The sequence below is a fragment of the Pimephales promelas genome, chromosome 20, assembly GCF_988280905.1.
Source record: "Pimephales promelas chromosome 20, fPimPro1.hap1.1, whole genome shotgun sequence".
In the NCBI taxonomy this organism is placed as follows: Eukaryota; Metazoa; Chordata; class Actinopteri; order Cypriniformes; family Leuciscidae; genus Pimephales; species Pimephales promelas.
In genome coordinates, this window is record NC_142788.1 from 10,840,153 (window position 1) to 10,867,500 (window position 27,348).

General features: G+C 37.8%; 1 protein-coding gene across 1 annotated transcript; it reads left to right on the forward strand.

The window, feature by feature from the left end:
- The first annotated feature begins 743 nt into the window (after positions 1 to 743).
- Positions 744 to 22,344, forward strand: rbm38 (RNA binding motif protein 38). Its single transcript, XM_039669924.2, has 4 exons — positions 744 to 1,190; positions 6,299 to 6,422; positions 12,339 to 12,393; positions 19,969 to 22,344. The coding sequence occupies exons 1-4, from the start codon at positions 981 to 983 to the stop codon at positions 20,279 to 20,281; spliced, it is 702 nt and encodes a 233-aa protein (XP_039525858.2). The 5' UTR covers positions 744 to 980; the 3' UTR covers positions 20,282 to 22,344.
- The last annotated feature ends 5,004 nt before the right edge of the window (positions 22,345 to 27,348 follow it).

The following is a 27,348-nucleotide window of genomic DNA, read 5'->3' on the forward strand; positions in this document are numbered from 1 at the left end:
TAAATAATGCAAAAATAATTTTTGCTTTTTGTTGTTTTTAGTAAATTTTCTATAAATTAAATATTATTTTAATTATTTTTCATTCTTAAAAAGGCCTTTATATTGCATCTACAACAACAAAAATTTTTTTTAATGCAGATGTTTAAATCAGCAGACTAATTTGCATGAAAATATATAGGCTACTTCTAATCTGAATCTGACATCATTTTTTTTTTTATAATTTTTCCTCATTTTTTCCCCTTTGTATCAGAACAGCATTATTTTCATTTAAAGATTTAAGATTTTCAGATTTTCTGGTCTCAGACTTTTGGACCCCATGCACTGCCATACTCTCCAGATAACATCAACCATTTCAAACACATGGACCACTATATGCTCGGAAACAATACATTGACTTTCAGTGGTCATTACATGGGTATCTCAATGGATAAATATGTTATGTTAGCAATTGCATAAAGAAATACTAATGCACAGGTTGTAAAAAACAACAAAACCCCAAATATTCATTGCAACTCAAGTATAGACAATACAGTCAGTCATCAACCACACGGAAGACTCACAGTTTCTGCAGGGGCTCAGAACAAAGGCAGGTGCAGTTTGGAAACAAGGTGATGCAGAGGAAGGGTCTGTGAGCGTCAGGAATAGGAGGGGTGCTTGACTAGCATCGCATTGGATGTGGAGGCAGGAAGGTGTGAGTGTAGGCTATGTCTTCTGAGCGGCGCGAGCGAGCGTCAGTCCGTCAGTCACCTGCCGTCCGCCTGCCCTCATTGTTTCTCCGCTCATGGACTAGTGGAGTAGTTTGGCACATGACGGAGAGCAACGGGAGCCACAATTGTTGTTTTTTCCAAGCCAAAGGACTAACGTTATCTACCTCGCTGCCTTGTTAGAGTAGCAGAAGAAGCGTTCGTTATTTATGTTTATTTATACTTATTTATAACCCTCGCGTTTCGTATCTACACTGCACTGAATTTCGCGCCCCAATGCTTTTACATCAGTTCGTGAATGGGACGTTGGAAACGATGTATCCCAGTATTCAGAAAGACACGACTTTCACCAAGATCTTCGTCGGCGGTCTGCCGTATCACACCACGGACGCGTCGCTCCGCAAATACTTCGAGACTTTCGGCGACATAGATGAAGCCGTGGTAATAACGGACCGACAAACGGGGAAATCCAGAGGATATGGCTTTGTAAGTACAATTTCGTGTGTCAGTTCTGTTGTTGCTGCCTTGGCTATAGCTAACTCTCAAAAGCTTGTCAAATTAAACGCGAAGAACAACACTTTGCCTTTGTTGGGTTTTACTCACTCCGTTCAAATTTTACTCTGCACAACGTTTAACTAGGCTATGTGCACTATATTGGCAGTGTTAGGTATTGTCATGGAAATTTATAAAACTCATTTTATAGGAATAAACGCGACTTTGAGCTGTCGTGGACCGCAGTTGTGCTTGAGCGGTTGCTGTGGACCGATTCTTGAATCAATTGTTCTTCAGAATCGGATTGTTTCAACGTAGACTGGTCAAAGAGACATGTCCGACTCGTAATGAACTCGAGTGAGCTTTTTATAAATACACTACAAAATAGAGTTGCTTTTAATTGCTAAATTTAATTTTAAAAATAACGGACCATGTTATTACATTAAAGAATCGCTGAATGAGTCATTTAAACCGGCTCTTTGAAACGAACTATCTAAAAGAACCGATTCAAAGAACGTGTCGCTCGTGCGCGTGCGGTCTCTAGGTGACAATGCAACCGTCGCGTGCCGTTGGCTTGGCTCATGTCTTTTGTTACAGTTCTAAGGAAAACAAAAACCAGCGTAGATCTACTACACCACAGTATAAACTCCATCAGCAGCTCAATTAACTGCGTGTTTGAGCTCCAACATGGCTCTAAATGACCGTGAAGCATATCCTAGTAACAAATGATGATTTGTAGGCTTAGAATGAGCCCTTTTTAATAGGCCTAAATGTTTTTCCACCTAGTCCGATTTGGTCCTGAAGGATCTTAAATGTAATCCTTAGATATCGAGAGCTTTTCGGGGGCACAATATGTTCTTACATTGCATTGCTCCACAAGTGTGTGTGTGGGTGTGATGTTGTTGAGTCACATGTGGGACCATAAGTGGATTATTTCTAAAAAAAAGCATGTCATCAATTATCTTCTTATAGCCTCTTGGGTGAAGTTTGAGAGCAGAGTCTCAGATTTCTGTCAAGTGCCTTGGCCCCTTTCAAATACTTCTTTTAAGCTTTGTAAGTGCAAAGCATAGTCCGGTCCAAGGGTTTATCTGCTGTGATATGCTGCAAAGCCAACCTCTGCTCACTTAATATGGTTATTATGAGGGGCCCAGAGGAACGGCCCTAATGACCGTTTGTTCAGCCAAGCACATCTGACTTCATTTATAACATCAAATGAGTGGCTTTCCCCTGTCACTGCATTATTTTCTTTCACTGTGCCTCTTTGCATATATGCAAGCCCCAAAATTGAAGTTTTTTGTTTTTTAGAGTGAATGTGTTAGTCTTACGGTTATCTATTAGCGATGTGCTCCAAAGCAATGACAAAATTCACATTAAGACGATTCAAAACTTACAGTCTCACTTCCTCTAATAGAGTGCCGAAGTTACGACGTCACTCTGTAGGCCAAAACGCGGAAGCGAGTTAGCATTTTAGCACTACCGTCCGGTTCCCTCGCTCTAAAGCCTATGGGATTTTTGAATGGGTTTTGCTTCGGCTGAAATAAGGTCTGTGGTGAACAAAGCGTGTGGTTGTGTTTTTTAAAATCTTTATATAAGCTTCAAAATGTATACATTTTGGATTAACTTGTAAAGATTATCTTGATAGACAAAACATGTAAGGGTCACAACTCTCTGTTAAACACAGATCTTATTTTTTGCGATTTTCCAAAAGTCTATGGGGAAAATGCATTGCTTTTCGACCGAGGGAACCCATGCACCGCTAGCTTCCGAGTTGTCCTACAAAGTGACGTCATCACGTTGCACTCTATATGGGTCAATGATTTTGAAGACTTCACTCTGCACTTCAGCTTCTCATCAGATTTACTGTCCAATCAAATGCTCTCTAGAATCTGAAGCTCCGCCCCCTACATTAGAAATAGATGCTGAACCTGGGCTGAAATCTGTCACTTGTTCACACAATTTAACGATTTGGATAGTGTAATGCGGAAACTGCGGCTTTACCGAGCTCGCTGGCTCTGGCCGAGCACGAAACACGAAAACGAAACACCATTGGCTATTGTTAAAAGGGGGAGGAGCTGTTCGATATGCCCCGCCCTGTCTTGCTGTTTCAGTAGAAATTACACATCAACACATTCAATAACGCTACGCGTTTAAAGGGACTTAATGGACCTTTTAGTATGTATGGATGGACCATGGTAAATTGGTGTTATTGTGTGTAATATTATACCATGATGGTATTATAACATAGGCTACCATGCAATCAATGTAATATAATAAAGTAATGCAATGGTTTGGTATGGAATTTCTTAAAAGAACACAATAATCAATTCACGTTATCATCTTGTTTATTACGTTTACATCAACTCTAGGATGCAAATTGTATTATTTTATGTAAAAAATATAATTATCTAAATGTTTTAAAAGTTATTTTTCTTTACATTTTTTTTTAATAGTGCAAAAAAACCTTTCCGGACCTATCTTCTACATTTGATAAAAGTAAAACGTAATTTCTTGATTTGTTTTCTTTTGTTTTTTGGGGGGATGAAATATGATCTGCACGGGTTGTGAGTTTCTCTACTAGCGTCTGTGTTCACTAGCACAGAACTGTATCGTGGTTTGCCTTCAAAAGCAGTTGGAAAGCACAGATAAGGCCGCAGAGTTTCACTTCATGATTTTTCTTTTTTTTTTTAGGGGCACTGTATCTGCTAAGGTGTAAACATGCACATTAAATAGACCAAGGGTGTGAGAAAGGGAAATAAATAAAAGACACTTTATGAGAGTGAGTGTTCACGACAGTCGTGAATGATATAGTCTTTAATATGCTGGCTGATTCACTCCCTGTGTGGGAGGCCTCGTCTTGATATTCTGGAATAAGAAAAAAAAAACGAGTGAGGGTTACCAGAAGATTACAACACAGCCCTAATGTTTTCCCATCACACTCACTGAAGCTTGTCACCTCATTTGCTAGCTGTGTTTTGTGACTACTGAGATAATAACATGGTGGCAGCTATGAGTGTGTGTGTGTTTGTTTTGTTCGTGTTCAGACTGAGACGCACTCCACACAAGGGCACTACAGAAATGAAGCGTACTCTCTGGTGTTTACCTGACAGAAACCAGATCCCACGAAATCTCTTCCTAACCGCTCCGCTACTGCTCTGGCTGTATTTCTAGTTTCACCAGCCCTAGGGAACACAGCTGCCACTGGGTCTCCACAGGGTGGGGCACGCCTGTGTGTGTGTGTGTTAATATTGCAGCCTGCTGGAAGTGTGTTTGTCACAGAGACCCGAGCTGTGAAAACAAGTCAGCAGTTGAGGCTGCTTAACCGCCTCACTAAAACACCCAAACACAATTTCTACTTAATTCTTTGTATTAAGTTTTGGTATTAATAATAACACACTTGTGCTTTTAAGATGAATTCAGCAAAGAGTTAAATGTGGTTTAGTCTAAGGCAGCAATAGATGGCAGTAGTAGAAGAATACACATCAGTTGATCAGATGAACTGCATTGGACTCAATATGTATCATGTCGGCTTATTTTTCCATATAGCACTATGAAATCATTTCTAAGAGGTTATTCTTTCTTTTTAATTCAGTTAAAGTTTATTTGTATTGCTCTTTTCAACACACAGACATTGTTTCAAAGCGGCTAAACAGACAATGCATGTTTCACTGTTGCAATAAGTATTCCTTTATCACAATACTTATAGATTTGGGACACTTTTTTATTAAAGTTTAAGGATGACATAAGATGTTATTAAGGCATCTTCAATTCAATTAAATATGAATTTATGAGGGTTTATAAGTGGGTATACATTTAGGAAGAAATAACAGTGAGACAATGGAAAATAAAAACAAAATGCAAAATAATTACATTTCTTTTTTTTATTTCGAAAAACAAGGTTACGATATATATATATATATGTGTGTGTGTGTGTGTGTGTGCATTTTATTGATCCATCCATCTCTTTCTATATATATATATCAAAGTCGATCAAAACCTTTCATCAAAGTTATACATGAATTTTGAACAATATCCGGTTCAAACTTTTTTTGATCTACTTAAAATGTTGACTACTGTATCACATTTTTCTGTAATTAATTAGCATACAATTAATTGCACATTAAACATTAAAATTTGCAATGTATTTTTATATTGTAAGTAACACATAATACACACATTGAATCTGCAAATGAATGTAGAAACAAAATAAAGTTGGTAAATTCTAAAAATATATTTTTTGTTTATTGTTTTTAACCCATGTAACCTTTACATAAGTAGTATCTTTTCTTTACGTATTTTAATAAATAAGGTTGTTGTTGAAGCCAACATTTTACATACCAGTGAAATAAATCAAGCACAAATAAATACATTTGAACAAAGATACAAATGAAATAAAACATTGCTTTAAGATTTCCAGGTATGTCTGACAGTATTCAAGTGAGAAATACTACAGAAACTGACTAAAGAAATCAAATGTAAAATAGCACTGCATAGTCTTCGCTGTATATATTAAATATATCATTATTAAAGCTGCAAAAGTTATTCAATAAAGAGCAGTGAGTGCTTTTCTATTTTTCTTTTGTTGTTTGGTGAACATTAATGCCATAGACTGCGGCAGGTTTATTAGGCTGCTGTCACTTTAAGACACCCATCCCATGATCTCCTCAGGTGTGCTGCGCAGGCATTAAAGTACCAGAGATTCACATACCCAGTCTGTTATTGTAGGAACATCAACTTTTTAATTTCACACCCCTAAAACATGATGCAGAACAAAACGAACTGTGATTACGTGAGACTAATGTTCTCCCAACTCGTTCATTTAAGGCTTTTTTATCTGCGCTTATGAGGATACTCATCAAAAACAAGCATTTTGACATCATTTTAATGTTTTTTTTCTGTCTATTCAAGTGCTTTAAGTCCAAGCCTATTCATGTGTAATACCAAATTTAGCATTTTAATCAACAGTACATTTTTTGTCAACCTTTTACATCATGTCTTGGAGTATCGCAGTAATATCGTATCGTGATATGTATCGAATCGTGACCTGAGGGTATCGTTACACCTCTAATAAACTTGTGTCTTAAAAATTTCTCTTTCCTTTTCAGGTCACAATGATAGATAAAAGCGCAGCCGAGAGAGCTTGTAAAGATCCCAACCCTATTATTGACGGACGCAAAGCTAATGTCAACCTGGCGTACCTCGGGGCCAAACCACGCAGTCCACTGACAGGTAAATACCAGACATGAGCCTTAAACTTCTGCAAATTACGCTACTTATCTTTTAAATACTCTGGTTAACTATAATTGTTCTGTCACCTTTAAAGGTGAGCGGTGTTCTTTATGCATCACAGAAATGCAAAAACCATGCCTGTTTTCAAACTGGTTTTCTGAACCCTCACCCTCTCTGCCATTGGTCTGTCAAACAGATAAGCCTCTCCCATTGGCTGAGACAGTGCTGCCATGTTGGGCTGTTCGGGATATTTAAATGAACATTTCAGTGTTTTGAAAGTGATTTATTCTATTCTGCTGAATGAGAAATGATACACTACCCCTTTAAGAAATGAATCATAAAGTTGTTTGAAGTTCTTCTTCCCTTATACGGTAGAGTAATCGTTGCAGCTTTTTCCTGTTGACACTGATGTATGTTTTGTTTTCACCATAACATGCCCTCAGTATCATAGTGGTGTTTGTACCCAGCACAAATATACTACACAAACTCGCACTTATTTTAACAGTTTGTTTGATGGGTTATAAGCCTGTCTTCCTACATTTGCATCTTTGCATGTGTGTGAATGTGTTGGCAGAAAGTGATTTGCTGAACTCAGCATGTCTATCTGTACGTTTAACCTCCAACTTTGCATTTCTCTTTGGCTAATATGTCTGAAAAGAGGAAGGGTATTGTCAAGAGAACTTAAAGCACATACACCTGTCCTAACACACTGTATTCACACAGGAACAGAGGAGATTTCGGCCTCTGTTCTTGTTCTCATCCCAACATGTCTGAAACAGCAGTCATCTCTCTCTCTCTCTCTCTCTCTCGCTCCTCTGCCGTTGTGACCAGTCATGTACCTTTTTTTCCTTTTCTATTCAGACTAATTGTCACGTTGTCAATTGGTTCTAATTGTTATTCTCGGTAACATAATGGTTCATGCCCTTTTTTTGTATAAAGGTCAGTGATAATATTATTATATTATTTTTAATTTTGGTTTACGTTCGTTAAAGGGGTGGTTCTGAATTTTGGACATCGGGCTTCATTTCCAAGTGAGCCTTAGTGTTATCCATCCAGTCGTCTGAGTTGCATAGTTCGCCGGTGCTTGGCTAGCGCGAGCCAGCGATAACATTAGCATGCCATTAAAAACAGTTTTACCCACTCCACAGTACACCAAATGCAAATCAATTATAACGCCAGACTATCGATGTAAGTGTCTGTTGAGAAAATAATGTTAGAAATCAAACTATCCTTTTCATCGCATTGTAATAGTTATATTGTTTTACCTATATTTATTAGCAGTCTACAGCAGCTGCGGAGTGATATGAAGTTACCTAGGTGACAATTTACCTGCCGCTGACACTCATCACTACAGAAACAGAGTATAATTTATGATGTGTTGTGAGAAGCACGTCAAACAATTTTTAAAAGACTGTATTGTCTTATTTGAATGAGTTGTCAGGAAGATTTTCCCATAGTTTTGGAGCAAATACTCTAGGCTGTGTGATACAATTTTCAAAAGTCTTATGAAGAAATAGTCAGTATGGGTTTTATGACCTTATTTCAGTGGCCATTGTTTTTTCACAAACCACGCATAAACGTCATTATCCCAAAACTATAAAATTTTACATACATGCTGCTGACATATTATTGTAGCAGAGTTTGTGCTGAATACAGTGTAATAATACTTTAGCATTAAAAAAGTCACAAGTAATAGAAAAAAAAGCACACATGTCAGAGCATGTCAGAACACCTCCAGGACCCAGAAAACAGCTCAGACCCCTAAGGGCTAAGTAAAATAAAAATGTATCTAATATTTTCAGCTTTGCTTCTATTTAAAGGAAACAGTTTGTAATTGTGTATGTTTTATTCAACACTTATGTTGAGTATACTTTATTTTGACAAATTTTTAAAATGATAAAAATGATTAAAAAACAAATCTGCTTTACCAATTATTTTCAAAACGTATGCCTATGGTGTAAAGCATTTACACCACCTAGACAATTCTGACTTTAACCTCCGCAAAAAGGGTCAAAATAAAATTCAATTTCTAAACTTTCCCCGGCCATTGAAAGAATTTAGTTTCGTTGAATGAAAGTTTTGTGAAAATGATCAAAAATGCAGGGTGGGAGGCTGGCAACCTGGGGAAAGATTTAAAAACATGCATAAGAAATTATCATAAGAAAGGTATCAAGCATTTTTAATGTATTTAATGTAAGTCACTGGCCCATGTTTAATGGACATCGAGATTTTTTGATACACATAGAGAAACACAAGTTGAATTATGTTCACCATAAGGTTTGTGTAACGGTTAAAGTGTGTTTATGCAAGTGCTGTGTGAAGAGGCTGTTGAGCCGTGTGTGTGTGTGTGTGTGTGTGTGTGTTGAACGGGCATCCAGGCGAGAGATGTTTCTGATCTGTGTCTGGGCAGATACACTGTTACGCTGGAGAACAGACAGCCTGGAGTTTTTCACATGAGCGACTTCATGAGAGCATACAGACAGGAAGAGAGGAAAAATAGAAAGAAAAAACAAAAGTACACATTGGGTGAATGGAGAGAATGTGTGCCAATTAAAGCAGGAGTGTGTGTTTGTGGAGGATGCAGAACATGCATCATGAATGTCAAATACAGGGCAAGTAATAAAAATGGCTCTTAAGGACAAATGTCCAGAGAGGATAGTGAATTAATTCCATTCAATTTCTTCTATTTAACAAAGATTAACCTTAATTCACTGCCAAGATGTCTTTAGTGTTTGTGGGTTTGAGATGGACTTGCAATGTGAGTCTATGGGGCAAGACATTTTAAGAGGAGTTAAAAGCAGAAATATTCAGCTTTGTATGTTTGTTATTTTCATTATTAATGGTCAAACGATGTTGTCTTTTATGGCCAATGCTGAGCAGGGTGGCCGATGCCTGATATATATGGTATCATGTAGTTTTAAATAGGGCTGGGTATCGAGAATCGATTGGAACCGGGACTAACTTTTCGTTTTTCCCGGAATCGTTCAAAAGTTAAAATTTCGATTCCTAGTTTTGATATTCACAGTCCGCCGACCGGAAGAAGAAACCGCTGAACAACACCAACGAAGAAGCGTCTAACCGCGCGAGTCGAACATGAGTAGCTTACATTGGCGGTCCAAAGTGTGGCTTCACTTTTCTAAAAATAACGAAGTCTTGGCGAAATGCAAAATTTGTGCGGAAGGAGTATTTCCTTCAGAAAGACCATTGGTTAGCAAGGTTAGCTAAACTTTTTTGACCCTGCCTCTTAAAAGAATCGGAATCAAGAATCTTTAGGAACCGGAATCGAAACAAGGAATCGGAATCAGAATCGTTCAAATTCAAACGATACCCAACCCTAATTTTAAAGTAACACACGCTGCAGTGAAATTTATTTAATGACATAATATTTAACGAATTAGAAATAAATTAAAAAAACGAATAAATATTTTTTAAAAATGTCTTATAATTTATAGTAAGACGACATAAGTATTAAAGAAAGTAAATTAATAAAGATGCAGAAAGTGAGCTCTTGTATGTCTGTGCTCTGGCGCTGTCAAAATAAAAGTCCTGTTTGTGACACTAATCAGACAGACAGTAAAACTAATCTGCCAGTGCTGAAGAAATGCTGTCTTATTGTATTCAGGTGAGTAATTTCAGTTGACTGGGATGATGAATCTCTGGTTATGTTTTTCATAACCACCCCGTTTTAGTGTCCTTGGGTTTTTATGTGGTCATGACAGATTTGATCACGCTAGTTTCATGTTTACACAAACAAGGATTAGGTCTTGTGACTACGTTTCAAAAAAGTCTGTATTTTAACAAGCCTTGCAATGTCCTGTCCCATAAACCTCCATTATAAGCTCTTTACTCTACAAACCATGTTTGTTCATTTTTACAAACTGGAGAATGAGGTGAAAGTATTTAGTGTGGTAATTGACAGTATGCCATTGAAAGAGCTTAGTTTCAAATCTGGATCATTCCTGTAAAGGCCATGACACGCCGGGTCGACGTCAAAGATGTCAGCTGCATCTCGACCAAAAACACACCAAAAGGACTAAAGGCGACTAGCACGTGTGTGTAAGTAAATATCTGTCTATATCAGCAGGTGTCAACATTCGTCATTCAGAAAGGGAAATTGAAACTAGGACTGCCGATACAAAAACTGTAAATAAAGTGACGCTTGCTTACCACTTTGAATATCAGTCATGCTGCTTGTCTTCACTATAGGCGGCTCATGTTAAATATTGGCATGCTTAAGATGACATAAAATTATAACAGCCTTCGGTTCGTACCTTCTTGATTTCATCACTTTCACTTTTATTCCCATTTGTTAAACTGGACAGCCAATCAGTTCTCTCTCTCTCACTGACAGCGCCAATGGTGATTTAAAGGTCCCGTTCTTCTTCGTGATCCCATGTTTCAAACTTTAGTTGGTGTGAAATGTTGTTGTTAGAGTATAAATAATATCTGTAAAATTATAAATTATTACTATTATATTCTGTTGAATATTTTTTTTAACAGAAGTAGCCTCCATCGAACGGCCCGTTTGGACTACATCCCTCTACTTCCTTATTTAATGACGTCAGTTGAACAGTTTTTTGACTAACTCGCGCACTTCTTATAACTTATTGTGTTTACTCAGCTCTTACGGTGATTTTCATCTTTTGTGTGATGTATAATAAACTTTATTAAACTCATCAGTATGTTTGATCATCATTCGGACCTGGTCCGAAACAGCAGACTTGTAGGCTATTAATAAATAATGCATACATACAAGCAGATGAAAAATACGTTATAATAACCGTGATTAAATTACTAAACTATACCTGTTCCATCTCTATACAGCACTCTGACTCTGTTGGCATTATTGTCCGACTCGAAATGAACACCGTTACTGAGAGTTTCTGATATTATCATCATTCCGTGAGATGAAATTGTCCTGAGAGACCATTCCATGAAGCTCCGCCCCCTCTGAGCTGCTTATTTGCATTTAAAGGGCACACACTAAAACAACGCGTTTTTCTGAGCCCCAAAAAAATGACAATTAAAACATGCTGTAACAAAAATATCTGTTGGGTATTTTGAGCTGAAACTTCACATACACATTCTGGGGACATCAGAGACTTATTTTACATCTTGTGAAAAGGGGCATAATACGGGACCTTTAACATGCTCAATCGGCCCAAAAATACCCCCGACAATGACAAAAACCTTAAAGGAATACTTCTCTCAAAAAGAAAAGTATTTACTCACCTTTCCAAACCTTGTATGCTGTTTATCAGTGAAACCCAAAAAAGGAAAGGGGATTTTGAAGAATCTTCAATAATTTTCTGATTCAAAACTATTTTCTATCCAAAAAGGACAAAAAAACCCTCTAAATTAGATTAAATTGGCTTATTTGATTAAAGATCTGCAGTTTAAGAAAATATGGATATTGACAGACTACAATGAACCATTGTTGTACTGAAAAAGCCAACCCGATCTCACGGGATTTCGTACGAATTTTACGAGGTGGCTAATTCGTAACAATTCGTACGACCTCACTCGTACGAATTAGTACGATTTTGCTAAATCGTACATATTTTACGAATTAGCCAATTCGTATGAACGACCTACCCCTGACCCCGCCCCTAAACATAACTGTCACGTGGGTTTAGACAAATCGTATGAATTCGGACGAGTGAGGTCGTATGAATTAGTACGAATTAGCCACTTTTGAATCACTCGTACGAGTTTCGTACGAATTTGTCGTGATATTGCGTACAAAAAGCCGATATTTTGTAATTGTAAGGAAATGGGGTCCAAAACAACTCTTTTTCACTAGACTATTTCCACTAAATGAAGAAAGTCCTACGGTTTGGAGTGGCATTGAACTTGTCAACTTTAACTGTCAAGGCACTGGCCGTTGACTCTGTTGTTTGTCTGTGTTTGTCACAGGATACTCTTCTGGAGTACAGCAGGTTCATCCAGCCCTGATCCAGAGGCAGTATGGGTAAGCACTTCTTCTCATTCTGCTAATGTCAGGGTTGAGGGAGGGCCGTTTCTGCATAAACAACATGAAATCCTAGCCTGACCCCTTATAGAAATAGTCCCGTCAAAACCGCAGTTTGATTTAGCCCAAAACTGTCAGTTTCTCCTAATCTGGCTTCTTCTGCTCACACACCCCGTTTCAGCTCCTCTGGCTCCCTGTAAACCTCAGATCTCAGGACGCGAGCTGTGAACGTCATGTGTTTACAGTGCCGGCTGCTTTTCTCTCTGCGGTTTATTTTCATCTCTCTCTCTCTCTCTCTCTCTCTCTCTCTCTTCTACATTCTCTCTCATACTGTCAGTGACACTGTCTGGGTTTCTCACTTTTTAAGCTGTTCCCGTTTCTGTGTTTCCCTCTCGGTTTCTTTCTGTCAGTGTTTGTCTTTCTTTTGCTCTCTCTTCCCTATCCTGTTTGACCTGTTTGTCTGTCAGTTAGGTCACCACCTGCCTCAAGTCTGCTAACCAGCCAGGTGTTATGCAAAACAAACCTTCATCTCTCTCTTTCTTTGTCTTTCTCTCTGGATAGACACATCTTTCGTGTTTCCCATCCCACCCACACTCACAAACCATCTGAATCAACCTTTATCTTCAAGTACATTTTAAAGCAATACTTCATTAAAATAATGTCATTATTTACTCATGTCATTCCAAATCTACAAGATTTAGGTTTTTTTTCTACACAAAAATGAACTAATAGTGACAGTTTTTTTGGACTTTTATGGTACTTTTTTGTGTGTTTTTATTCTGTCTCTGGATAGAAAGAGCTGCATAATATTCTTAAAGCTACACTGTAACTCTTTTAGTTTATTCTTAGCTAAAAACACTTAGTTCTTTCAAAAATATATGTGCTCATTAATGTATATTTACTTTATTCAAGTAATAAAGTATTCTCGTGAGTGTATAATATGCCATTGAAAATACATACGGGTAAGGGTTTCTAATGTCGGTCGCCATGTTGACCCTCCATCTTGAAAGTACATTAGCCAAAGAGGGACATACCCGTTAATTCAAGCTTCGCCTTTCGCGTTTACGTTTGAGTTAACACTTATGGACGAGGTCGAACTGGAAGCCATGTTAATCTTGGACTACATTGGCCACCGTAGGTGTTAAAACGAAATCGGAATTGAGAGGAACAGAAACTAATGTTCACTAGATGGTCATATACCTTTTCACCGCTAGATGGGGGTAAAAATCACACAGTGTAGCTTTAAGGAAAATACAGAAAAAAATAATAACAATAACACTAGTAATGATAATAATGATCTATATCGTGTTAATGTTTGAAGTCAGTAGGATTTTAAGAAATTAATACTTTTATTCAGCAAGGACACATTGAACTTATCAAAAGTGACAGTAAAGACGTTTATAATGTTACAAAAGATTTGTATTTCAGCTAAATGCTGTACTTTTTACTCATTAAAGAACTGTTTTCAACATTGATAACGATTTCTGAAGGATCATGTGACACTGAAGACTGGAGTAATGATCACAGGAATAAATTACATATTAAAATATATTTACTTTTAAATTGAAATAATAATTCACGATATTACTATTTTTACTGTATTTTTATCAAATAAATGCAGCCTCTGTGAGCATAAGATATTTCTTTCAGCAACATTTTAAAAAATGTTGAACTTAAAAAATGAAAAACCACAAACTTTTGAACACTAGTGTGTGTTTCTTGTTCTATTAAAACAAGTATTTGGTCACTGTGTCAACAAAAAAAAAACACACACATGTAAACAGACAGTCAATCTACAATCAAAATTCTTTTATCAGTCGTAAAATTCAATTCAATTAATTCGCTAGCTGAATTTTTCAGATGTCAGTGAGACAGCAGCTCTAACCAGCCTCTGTGTGTACAGAGCGAGATTTAGCAATCAGTGTGTGCCGTATTTAAACAGTGTGTAAACATAGTTTAGCCTATTTGTCTTTTTATGCTAAAGTCGAGGGTCTTGTCCATATCTGCGGGGTCTCTTTTTAAACTGGTTAGCCCTTGGTTTGAACAGGTGTCTTGTACCCATTGTGGGTCTGTTTGCATTGTGATTTAAAGGGACAGTTCACCCAAAAAAGATGAAAATACTGTCATCCTTCCCTAAACCCTGAAGTTGTTCCATGGCTTATAACGCTTTAAGGAAAACTTTTTTTAAATCCCATTTGAAAAATACAACAACAAAACAAGTAAAGGTTGAGTAAATGATGAATTGACATTTTTTAACTATATCTTTAAGGTAACTAAGGACATTGTCTGATGATGTTGGCTGAGTATTCGCTCTGAACAGGTTTGAGACGTGCACTACTTAGTTAGCTTACTAGTTAGTGTGTTGTACATGGCTGGGTTGGCACTCTCGCCATCTGTTGGCTGGGTGTTGGTGTTGGGGGCGTCCTGAGGTTGCAGGCTTTGGCAGGGTGCTAGAGATGGGGATTACGAATGTGGAGGGTGCTGCTAACAAACCCCTGTGGTTGGGGGTTGGGTGTTGGCAAACACACAGCATTGTGGGTGGTCTGCAGGTTTAGGGAGCTCTGCTGACGTAGCACAATGAGGATCAAACTACTTGAGCATCTGATATACACATACACACACACACACGTCTCTCTTACACTGTAGGATTGTCATGTGCCCCAATTCTAACCGTGCATTCTAAAATGTCCATATACTATCCATCCTAAATAATATGTAAGATTACGATAAGTGTTTCCCAAAGCATAGTATGTTGAAGAGTATGCCAGAAGTCCCCGGATTGACTATTTCTGGCAGATATTTGAAGTGTGGATCTGTTCACACTCTAACAGCTAATATTGCGCACAACCCATTGTGCTTTGAAGGAGGATTCGGTTCAGAACTACACACACGAGTAAAACGTGTTAAAAAACTACAAACATGGCGGATGTGCGCAGTCCATGGTTAAAGGGATAGTTCACTTTGAAATTAATTTTTGGTATGTTTTAGTTTACCGCAAGGGCATCCAAGATGTAGGTGTCTTTGTTTCCACAGTATTTTCAATTTTGATATTTTTAGGTCAAACCGTTCTTGTCTGTCAATCATATAATGGAGGTCTATGGTCACCACCTCAAAGAGCATGCACAGAGAAGTCCAGATTAAACATGATTTAATGACTCGTAAATGTAAGTACACATTGATGGCCTAAGACATGAAACGAGCGGTTTGTGTGAGAAAACGAACAGTATTTACATCGTTTTTACCTCTTGTAACCACAGCCACGTCCAAGTGATCTGAGGGCGCGGGCGCGTCGGTCTGCGCAAGCGTGATCTCCGTGCATTCTCTTTGAGGTGGACCCCATAGGCCTCCATTATATGACTGACAGACAAGAACGGTTTAACCTAAAAATATCAAAATTGAAAATACTGTGGAAACAAAGACACCTACATCTTGGATGCCCTTGAGGTAAGCTAAAACATACCAAAAATTAATTTCAAAGTGAACTATCCCTTTAAGTAGAGAGGTTAAAGGGGTTTGAGGGACTAAGTAAAATGAGGAAATTAAGTCAAATGAAATGTTGAGGACGTTAAATGTGATTGACAGGCCAGTTTACGTGACAGGATACACCTAACGTCAGAGGGTCTGTTAAAGATGCAATTTTATGACGAAGTACGTCCCAAAGCTTGTCTACTCTTGTGATACACACTCAAAACTCTTTCTTCACAAAAAGGTGTGTAGTAAAAGTTGCCGAATTGGGACAAAGCATGATACAATCCACTGACATTTGACCTTTATCTTTTTTTCTTTTTTTGGTGACATTTTACACTACTGTACCAGCAAGCAGTCATGTGACATTGTTGATAATCTTGTATTTATGGTTTTATTTTCACTTAATCATATTAAAAGTTTGTGGTCTTTAAGATTTAAAAAAATGTTTGTGATAAAAGTCTTTCCAAGGCTGTATTTATTTGATTAAAAAATATATTAAACATAATAATAATACTATGAAATATTATCACAATTTAAAATAGCTGTTTTCTATTGTAATACACTTTAAAATGTAATTTATTCCTATCATCAAAGCATCATCCAGTCTTCAGTGTCACATTATCCTTCAGAAATCATTCTAATATGATAACATGAATTATTATAACTATTATCATTGTTGAAAACAGTTGTGCTGCTTACTATTTTAATGCAGAAACCAACATATATCTTCTGGATTCTAGGATGAATAGTGTTCAAAAGAACAGCATTATGTGAAATACAAATCTTTTGTTACATTATAAATGTCTTTTCTGACACTTTTAATCAATTTAATGCCTCCCTGATGAAATAAAAGTATTAATTTATTTCCAAAAATCCATTTTCCAGATAGAAAGATATAAATACTATTTATTTCACAGTTTTTTTTTTTTGTCTTTAAGATTATGCACATTAATGGCAGAAACGCCACACAAGCACTTTAGTAAGAGTGATGGGACACACACGGGTGGTAATTTTGTCAGTAATTTAGTGATTCCACAGTTTGTTTCTGTTTTTTCCTGGTAAGACATGACCTTTAAAAGCCCCTCTGTCTCTGTCTCTTCTTGTCTGCGCCCCCACCCAACAGCTGCGGCTGCTAAAAGTGATATTCTGCTCTGGGCACACAAGATCATTCGTCCTTCCTCTTTGTCGTCATAATTTGCTCTCCCTTCCATGTTGCTTCTTTTCATTTCTCTTTGCGCTTCAGTTCTTTATCGCTTTCATCATGCACAGGCATTTTTAAAAAGGCTCCCTGCATCCTCATATCAACAGAACCACCTAAATAAATTACAAATAAACACTCAAAACCTACTGAAATGTACTGAATTAGTTATATCTCAGCGTTTTCAATTACTCAGATTACTCTAAATGGGGTCTTGTGTCATTGTTTGACAGATCTGAACATGACTCCTGAGCTTGTGGTCAATTTTTAAGGTTTAAAGGGATAGTTCATCCGAAAATGCAAGTTCTGTAATTAAAGGAGAACTCCGGCGCAAAATGAACCTTTGGTCTAATAAAACACTGGCACCTAGTCGACCGTTCTCTGAGATTTGTTTTCATGATTATCGAATGTAAAGAGTTTTATCTCTAAAAACTGTTTAGCGTATAATGCTAGTTCTGGGGGCATATACTTAGTAAAAACAAATCGCTAGTTAATACCACTAACAAGGCTCAAAATAGCCCCACACTAACGCTACATGCAAAACTAAGCATTGAGAACATTGTAAGTGTACAGAACGTTTAATAAGAAGATACTTTATAAAGAAAGTTCACTTCGTGTATACAGACAGGAGCCATCTTAGAAAATAGTCTTGATAAGTCGATCCCCGAACTGAGTGAGCTGAACTGTATGAACGGCGTTCGGGGATCGACTTATCGAGACTATTTTCTAGGTTTGCATAATATTCTGAGTTTACATTTCACTGTTTTTATTCAGTCTGATGAGTACTGAATCTGTTTTTGTGAAGAGAAATGAGTAAATGCTCACATTTAGTCCAGATTGAACTACAATAACATCCTGTTTACACACAGCGCACACAATGAGGATGGGAGAGATGTCAGTCAATACATGGGAAAGCACAGTATTTTGTTGTAAATATGTTACTTTACAAGTTGCTTGGATAAAAACGTAATCTGATTACGTAGCTTGAGTTATTTGGAACATTAAAAAAAAGAGTGAGTTCATTTCACACCTCTTTTAATCAGCTCATTTATAAAGGCTCCGAGACCTAATAAGGTCAAATAAAGATTAGGCCGCTCTTCTGTCTCTGTTTTTGGAAGAGCTGTAGACACACTCATTTTCAGCTAATTTGTAGCAATGGGTTTGCCCTACTTTGTCAGTCCTCACACCCTTGTCAACTTTGGTCTTCTTTATTTTGCCTTGTCTCTCTCTCTCTCTGTTTCTCTCTCTCCTCTTCCTTGTCTCTCCCAATCCCTCTATTTCCCTGTCTGCATTAGCATTTGCTAGGATGAATAGGGTCAGTAAGGACGGCAGACTCAGTTGATTTGCCTACTCCACAAAGCCACTGTCAGTCCCTATAAATCATCCTTCAGCCCAGGACGGCAACTAAGGGAATGGCAGACGAATGACACTGCAGATGTGTGTGTGTGCGTGTGTATGAAAGGAAGTGTATGCTGCTGCAGATGTGTGAGTGTGTGTGAGGATGTTGCCGGTTTTGTGTTTTCTATATTTTGAGCTGTCTCTGTGGCCCCTCTGGGTTCCTCTTTGAGTGTATTTCATAGGTCTGGTGTAGCATAGCCTGTGCTGGTCTCTCTCTCTCTCTCTCTCTCTCTCTCTCTCTCTCTCTCTCTCTCTCTCTCTCTCTCTCTCTCTCTCTGTGGTGCTTCAGTCTGTGATGTTTTGCCATGATATCATCAGGCAGAAACCTATAGGAAACATTAATGAGGTCAGAGAACAGGTCAGTTGGCAGCAAGTTAGCTCCATTACACTACTGTTCAAAAGTTTGGGGACAGTAATATATTTTTAAAGAAATTAAATTGATCAAACGTGGTAGTATATACAATTATGATGTTACAAAAGATTTCTTTTTCAAATAAATGCAGTTTTTTTGAACATCATATTCTTAAAATAATCATCAAAAAAATTCATCACGGTTTCCTCAAAAAATATTTAAGGAGTAGTTCAGTTTTAAAAAAAAACTTTTGCTGATAATTTACTCACCCCCATGTCATCCAAGATGTCCATGTCTTTCTTTCTTCAGTCGAAAAGAAATTAAGGTTTTTGATGAAAACATTCCAGGATTTTTCTCCATATAATGGACTTCATTGGGAACCAAAAGGTTCAAGGTCAAAAAGACAGTTTCAGTACAAACTGCAAACTGCTCAAAGGGCTTTAAACGATTCCAGACGATGAATAAGGGTCTTATCAAGCGAAACGATCACTCATTTAATAAATAAATAATAACAAGTTTAAGTTTTATAAGCACAGATGCTCGCCTTGCTCTGTTCTGTGATGCGCGTTTGTGACTCTCCTGTTCGAACTCGTTTATCAAAATGAATGAATCTTTTTCCGAGTTTAGTACTTTTTAGTATTTTTTCCGATTGTTTAAAGCCCTTGAACAGTTTGCAGTTTGCACTGAAACTGTCTTTTGGACCTTGAACCGTTTGGACCCCATTGAAGTGCATTATATGGAGAAAAATCCTGGAATGTTTTCATCAAAAACCTTAATTTCTTTTCGACTGAATAAAGAAAGTCAAGGACATCTTGGATGACATGGGGGTGAGTAAATTATCAGCAAAGGTTTTTTGAAAAGTGAACTACTCCTTTAAGTTCACTCTATGTAAGTTCACATTTATATTTGTCATTGAGTGACTATATACTATACAGTAGATCACCAAGAGCAGATGCAGTTTGTGATGAGCAGCGTTTACTGTGAATCGAGCCGCTCTGAGACACTGCAAACTGACGGATCATGAGCTGCTCGCATGTACTGAAAACGAACACACTTTGAAACACAGAAGCACATATATTTTATCACAGCCTTTGCAGTTTTGATAAGTCACGCCGCGCTAGTTAAATGGTTAACTCTCTCTCCGTGTTTCTGTTTGCAGACTCAGCCAGCCATATGTGTACCCGCAGGCCTTCCTGCAACCCAGTCTGGTTCTGCCGGCACAGGTCACCTCCTCCTCCTCCTCCTCTTCCTCCTCCATCACGACTCCTTACCTTGACTTCAGCACTGCCTACAACCAGTACGCCTCCTCAGCCTTCGAGCAGTATCCCTACGCCCCCTCGCCAGGCTTCCTGAGCTACATGTACCCGCCGGGCACCCCCGGGCCGTCCTCCGCCTCCTCCTCCGTCGGCGGCCCCCCGACCGCAGCCTTCATCCAGATCCCTCCTCATCAGCTCCACACTGACCGCCTTTAGGACTGGCCACGAGGACCGGCCGGGGAATGCTGAAATTGCACTAGAACATCATCATTATGGGACAGGGATCTGTGACATCATCAGCCTGTGACTGGGGTCGCACACAAAGGGCTTCAAGTTCTTCTGCGTTTCATTATCCTTTTTTCTTATGATTAATTATTATGTCATTATTGTTAGAAGAACCGATATTAGATTGCGATTCAGGGAATGATAGGAAACGACAGGTTATACACACACACACACACACACACTACTGTTCAAAAGTTTGGGAGCAGAAGGCTTTTTTTTGAAAAAGTCTCTTATGCTCAACAAGGCTGCATTTATTTGCAGTTTTGCTTTACAATTTAAAAGTGTATCGTCAAAAATCTGAACAAATCAAAGCTGAATTTCCAGCATCATTACTCCAGTCTTCAGTGTCACATGATCACATTGATGCTCAAGAAACATGTATTACTATTATCAATGTTGTGAACAGTTGTGCTTGATATTTGTGTGGAAATGGGATACTTTGATGAATAGAAATTTCAAAAGAACAGCATTAATTAGAACTTTTCTGGCATTGTAAATGTCTTACTATCACTTTTGATCAAATTAATGCGTCCTTGGCGAATAAAAGTATTAATTTCTTTAAGAAATCCAAGAAATCCAAACTTTTGAATGGTGGTGTGTATATTGTGTATAAAGAATGACGTTTTTTTTAAAGGAGTTGTCCACTTTTAAAAAAAACTTTTGCTGATAATTTACTCACCCTCATGTCATCCAAGATGTCCGTCTTTCTTTCTTCAGTCGAAAATAAATTAAGGTTTTTGATATAATGGACTTCAATGGGAACCAAACGGTTCAAGGTCCAAATGAGAGTTTCAGTGCAGCTTCAAAGGGCTTTAAACGACACCAGGCGATGAATAAGGGTCTTATCAAGCAAAACATCGCTCATTTAATTAAAAAATAAAAAAGTTTAAGGTTTATAAGCACAAATGCTCGTCTTGCTCTGTTCTGCGATGAGTGTTCGTGACTCTCCTGTTTGAACTCTTTCATCAAAATGAACAAATCTTTTTTCGAGTCATGACTCGAAGGGTCCTAGATAAGACCCTTATTCATCGTCTGGTGTCGTTTAAAGCCCTTTGAACAGTTTGTACTGAAACTCTCATTTGGACCTTGAACCGTTTGGTTCCCAATGAAGTCCATTATGGAGAAAATGCTGGAATGTTTTCATCAAAAACCTCAATTTGTTTTCGACTGAAGAACGAAAGACATGGATATCTCGGATGACATGGGGGTGAGTAAATGATCAGCAAAAGTTTTTTTAAAAAGTGAAGTACTCCTTTACGGTTGTATGTTGTGCGTATGTATATGCAGGAGATCTATTAAGCACAAAGCCTTAGAGACTTATCCACTTTTCTTTTCTATAGCTGTTCTTACGACTCAAATGTGCTTCCCTCTCCCTGAGCAAAAACATGTGAATTTTTTAACCAGACTTTTTCCAAGAATAGATAACTTTTCTAGAAATGTAGCACTGCATAGGATTTGTAAATCTGCTTATCGCCTCCGTCAAAGGTCTCTTCAGTTCCTGTAGTTCCTCTTTCCTTAAGATTCAAGTAGCTCCGATTAGATGGTTAACATTAATCCAGCATTCAGTAACATGGATGCGAGATGCGCTGTAGCTCGCCTGCGAATAATCATGAGGAAATAGACATTAAAACGCTGAGTATTAATCATATTCTAATCCTGTCTTGTACGTGAGGCTTTTTAGACTGTGTTTTGGTCAATATCTACATCTGCTGAAAGGACAAAAGAAAGAGTATTGTGACAAATGTCTGTGGTTGCCATTGGTCTCGCTCCACAGACGACACTACAGGACAAAACGCCAGCAGGAAAACATGAGAAAAGTCTTGGTTTGAGAGGACTTTTGGACAGCGCGAGAGAAGACGATATATTGCCAAGACAATCTGTTTGTTTTCACAAGAACAGTGTAACAATAAACCTCGAAATATGAAAATACCTTACAGTGAAAGCCATAAGACCAGACATGGAAAACAAGTAATAAAATCATTTACAAAAACTGAGCTTCATTGATGTTTTTATTGTGACGGTTACGTACGGTGGCTTTAGTTTCACGGTTCCACTTTCTTGACAATGCATTATTAATGATTCATTTTTATTCACATGGTTATGTTATTATATCTGTTTCTCAACTCTTTTCAACTTGTCAGTTGAGTTTGTTTCTCTTCTTTGGACCTTCCTTTTGTTTCTTCTGACGGAAGTGTACATGTGCTGACGATGAATAACCAGTTTAACTTCCATTAATGGCTGCTTCAACAGAACAGCTGGAGTGAATCCAAGAGTTCATGGACATGCAAACCAACCTATGCAAATGAAGGGAATGGAGGGCATTTGGGCTTTATATATTTTTGTGAGTAGGCAAACTATCACTATAGAAACTACAGCAAGATTTACGCATGAGGCCTCAGACCTCAATCCAAATGAGCACCTGTACACGTCCTTCAACCAGACCAAATCCTTATGCATTGTGCAAAGTTCTTTTTACTTTTCTTCTTCTTTTTTTTTCTTTTTTTGTGACAATAGGCCTTCCTTTTGTGCACCACCTACATGTCAAGTTGGAAATAACGAATACTGGCTGATTATGAACGCTGTATTTAGGCAAATGAGTGTTCAAATTAGAAATGGCAGTTCAGGCTTTAGTTGGTTAGTTTAAAGGGACCGTTCACCCTAAAATAAAAATGAAGTGATTATTTACTTCTAGTGTTGTTCTAATGCAGTATACAGTTCTTTTCTGTATAGTATAATGTATTAGAACAACACCATGGTTGGTAAATGAACAGTCACGTTTTTTGTTATGCTGTAACTACACCATTGGGTGGAGACAGTGTATTGACGGTCGTCCAAAAGTAGGAGTGAATGCTGATTAAACTTTTTAAACTTTTTTTTTTGCAAGCAAAATATAAATTAATGCAGTTTTTTCATTATATTAGATCAGAAGATTAATGTATAAAGCTTGTTTACTTCAAATAAACCTGGGGGAAAGTGGCACACAGTTTTACTCAGCAAGGCACACGGTCCGATGCTATAATGCAGAGATTGTACATTATCATTCACAGCTATCAAATGTATCAAGAAGCAAATAAATGTATTCATTTTGATATGTACTACAGTGACACTCAGAAATGTTCTTTCTATATAAAACGTGTATGGTGACATTTTATGCTCGTGCAAGAATATTAACTGGGGAAACTTACTAAAGAATCCACTTTGGAAAACGTGTAGATGTCACGGTTTAACTGTGATAGTTTAAAACCAAACTCAAACCCATAAATAGGGCTATACTGCCCTCTTGTGTCAAATTATATTTCTATATTTATTTTTCCAACAAATAAAACCAAACCCGCAATAGGTTTTATTGCGGGTTTGGTTTTATTTGTTGGAAAAATAAATATAGAAATATAATTTGACACAAGAGGGCAGTATAGCGCTATTTATGGTTTCGAGTTTAACCTATCACAGTTAAACCGTGACATCTACACGTTTTCCAAAGTGGACCAACGTGATTATTTCACGTCTTGTCGTGATACCGGGTTGGGCACTGAAGTTACAGGAGTTTCTTCCCGTTGCTAAGCAACGGAACTAGGTCGAGTATTTAAAAGGTTTTGGTTAACACGGTTAACGTGGTTTAACGTCGATGTAATACGTTGTTTTAGCGTGCCTTTTGCTTAAACAAGTAACTTAGCGTACCTTTTGCTAACGTTACTGCCATACAAAGCTCTTGCATTTGCTCTCTCCCCCTCGCACGTATTAATCAAAATAAATTGACACGGTGGTAAAACGTCGGAAGATGAAAGTTTGTGGCGCATTCGGTGTTTTCCCCCCCGTGATTTCCCGCTGGGTGTGAATTGTGCTAAATAAGTTGCCTTATCTTCTCTGAGACGCGTTCTGGGCATTCAGCTGACATAAACAACAAATTAATTAAAGAAAAAACTATCCAGTGATGAAATGTTTTCTGTGTTGACATAAATCTTGGATGTCCATGTCCTAACAGCTAGGATAATCACACAACGCGCATTACACGTCCAATTCGCGAACTAATGACTCTTTTGAACCGATTCATTTTAATGAATGCTTAAAACAACTTTCCAACAATGAACTCAGGAGACGTCTGAATTGGCGTATAACTAATCAACACTTTACAATAATGTTCTATTTATTACTTGAATTACATAAAAAGTACAGGTTGCTTAAGCTACTCAAGTTTAAGATTAAAAAACACAATTTCCACACAGCGCTATCAAGAATCGATAAGAGAATCGTTCAAGAATCTGATTCTGATTCTAAAGAATCGGGTCGATAAACAGACGTTAGGGTAGGCATAAAAGACCTCTAATTTGTGGTTTTATCATCTGTGTTTTAAGTTATTGGCATTGTGTATAGTCATATTTGTAAATTGATACACCCGTAATTGTTGAGTGAAGAAGTTAAGATTGCACTATAGAAAAGGGGCTGTATTGCATATCCTAGTGAAGAAGAATGCCATTTTCAATATGTTAACCATCACAGCACAAATAATTGAAAATTACATTTGATTTGATTACTTTTTTTTACAATATTAACCATTTTCAAATAAACGTGGTAGTGTTAAGCTTATTCAGCACTGAAATCTGTTGAAAACTTCTTTCAAAGTCCTTCATCACATATTAAAATATTGATGTATTGATGATATTAAAATAACTTAATTTCAGAGCACCACAAAGTCAGACCTCAGCCCCTATATATACCTTTAATGTAAGATCGTTCGGTCACATACCAATTTAAAATCATAACATAAAAACTGCAATGTTACTGTTTTTAAAAACATGTGTAGTAAGCCTAAGTGTACAGTAAGTGTGTGTGTGTAAGCATGCTTTAATGAAGTAGACTTAAAAAACTTTTGAATTTGAGCTTTTACATTCATCAACCTGTCTTTTACATAAACTTACAAAAAAGATACTTTAACTCAGTCCTCAGATAGAGGAGGGTTGCTGCTAGCTCCGTCAAAGTATTTCTGTCCCTCCCAAACTGCTTTGAAATGGTATGTTTAGCAGCCAGAATTAAAAAAAAAAAATTCAGGGGGAGAAGCCCCCTGACCCCTCCTAACATGATCACCCGTCAGGAAACAATTGCAACGTCTCAGATTGACAGAACAGACAGAACGTCTCAGAATTTTAGCTTGCATGACGCCCCTGATAAAACCCATCCAATACACCATTGAGCTCATCAGACTCAGTGGCTCAGTTGATAAAGTGTTGGGCTTTAATCAAGGAGACCTGAGTCCACTGGTCCACTTTGGAAAATGTGTAGATGTCACGGTTTAAGCCCCTCAAACGTGAAACTTAAACGTTTGCGTTAACACGCTCCAGTGGAGAGATACCCAGATGTTGACCTATTCTACACGCGTTCTCGTTTTATACCCACGCGGTGGGCGGAGTTACGCCATGCAAATTCTGCAGACCCATGGCATTTCCTTGCCATTGGCTCATTTTATTTGTTTTGAGGATGAGAGGCTTCTAAGCGAACCCCATTCGTCGTCATCCGACGTAACATCTCAGTTCCCTACTCAGGGAATGATCGAGGATTACATCCATAAACGAGATGTTCTCTAACTGCACCACGAGAAGGCAAGGAATGAAGAAGCTTCCCGAGGAATCATTAGCAAGTAATCTTACTGTCCAGCGGTGTGAGCTTACGCTGTTTTCTGTGTATTTGCAAAATTTCTGGTTAATTAATTTTGTGCTACAAATCAGTGGGGTTATACTACGACAATACATTAAAATAATATGGCAAGAAATACCACTTTGCAATATCAAACAGCATAACAGGCAGTTTTGTACTTAAAGGAACACTCCGACTTTTTGGGACTTTAGCCTATTCACCTTACCCCCCAGAGTTAGATAAGTCCATACATACCTTTTTCATCTCTGTGCGTGCTATAAGTCTGTTTGACGCACCCACCGCTAGACTAGCTTAGCACAAAGACTGGATGTGAATGGTTGCAGCTTTCATACTAATCCAAATGAGTGGCAAAATAACGCAAACGTTTTCCTATTTACATGTTGTGGTTTGTATAGTCACAGAGTGTGCAAATATCAAGGTCATATGAGACACAGACATCTTTTGACCGTATAAATACTATATTTTCTGAAGGCGAAACACTGCTACTTGGGCAGAGTGATCGAGACGCACCGTGACGAGGAGCAGAGAGTTCGCTTCGCTCAGCGTTGGAATAAAGAGTCAGCAATTACTAACGTTAGATAGAAAAGCATAGTTTATCATGGGTGTTTGCTTTATTGTATGAGCTGTGACAATAAACAGGGAAGACCAGGTAATGCAGTACCATTTTCATTGATTTCCAACCAAAAACGCACCCAGATTTATAAATATCACATGAATAAATAATTATTATTACAGGAATCAATATATTTTAAATGCAATTTATTAGCTGAACCAAATGTATTCAACAGTAGCCTATATAATATACAGTATTGCATTACTATAGGATAGAATAAGGGGAAAGTAATAGCACAAATTGTTTTTGCACAATGAACTCACAGCCTATCGTACCCTTTTGCACGCTCAAGTTCGTTATTTCCATGGTTATTTCAAATTTAGGCTACTAGGCGCGCCGCGCGCAGGGTGCAAGTTCAACGCGGTGAACGCGCTCGTTTTTTTTCCCAAGCGCGTCCGCACCGCATCAAGATAAAAACATATTCATACCCTAATCATATAATAGTGTCACTAACGTTACATTAGATCTGGCTAATGGCACTGTTACAGTAGGTCATCTAAAAACATGACGATAGAGGCTAATTAGCCTACTGGCTAATTCTGGCACACTGTAGGCCTACATTTAATCATGTATCATTAGTGTGCATTGTCCCTGTTAAATAAACCTGAAATAAATAAATAAAATAAATAAACGGAACACTTACCTCAGCCGCAGGTGATCCACTTGTCCTGTCTGTGCTATCGATGGGATGGCCGTATCCTTCAGCACATTATGGTCCGTGTGGCAAATTCCATTT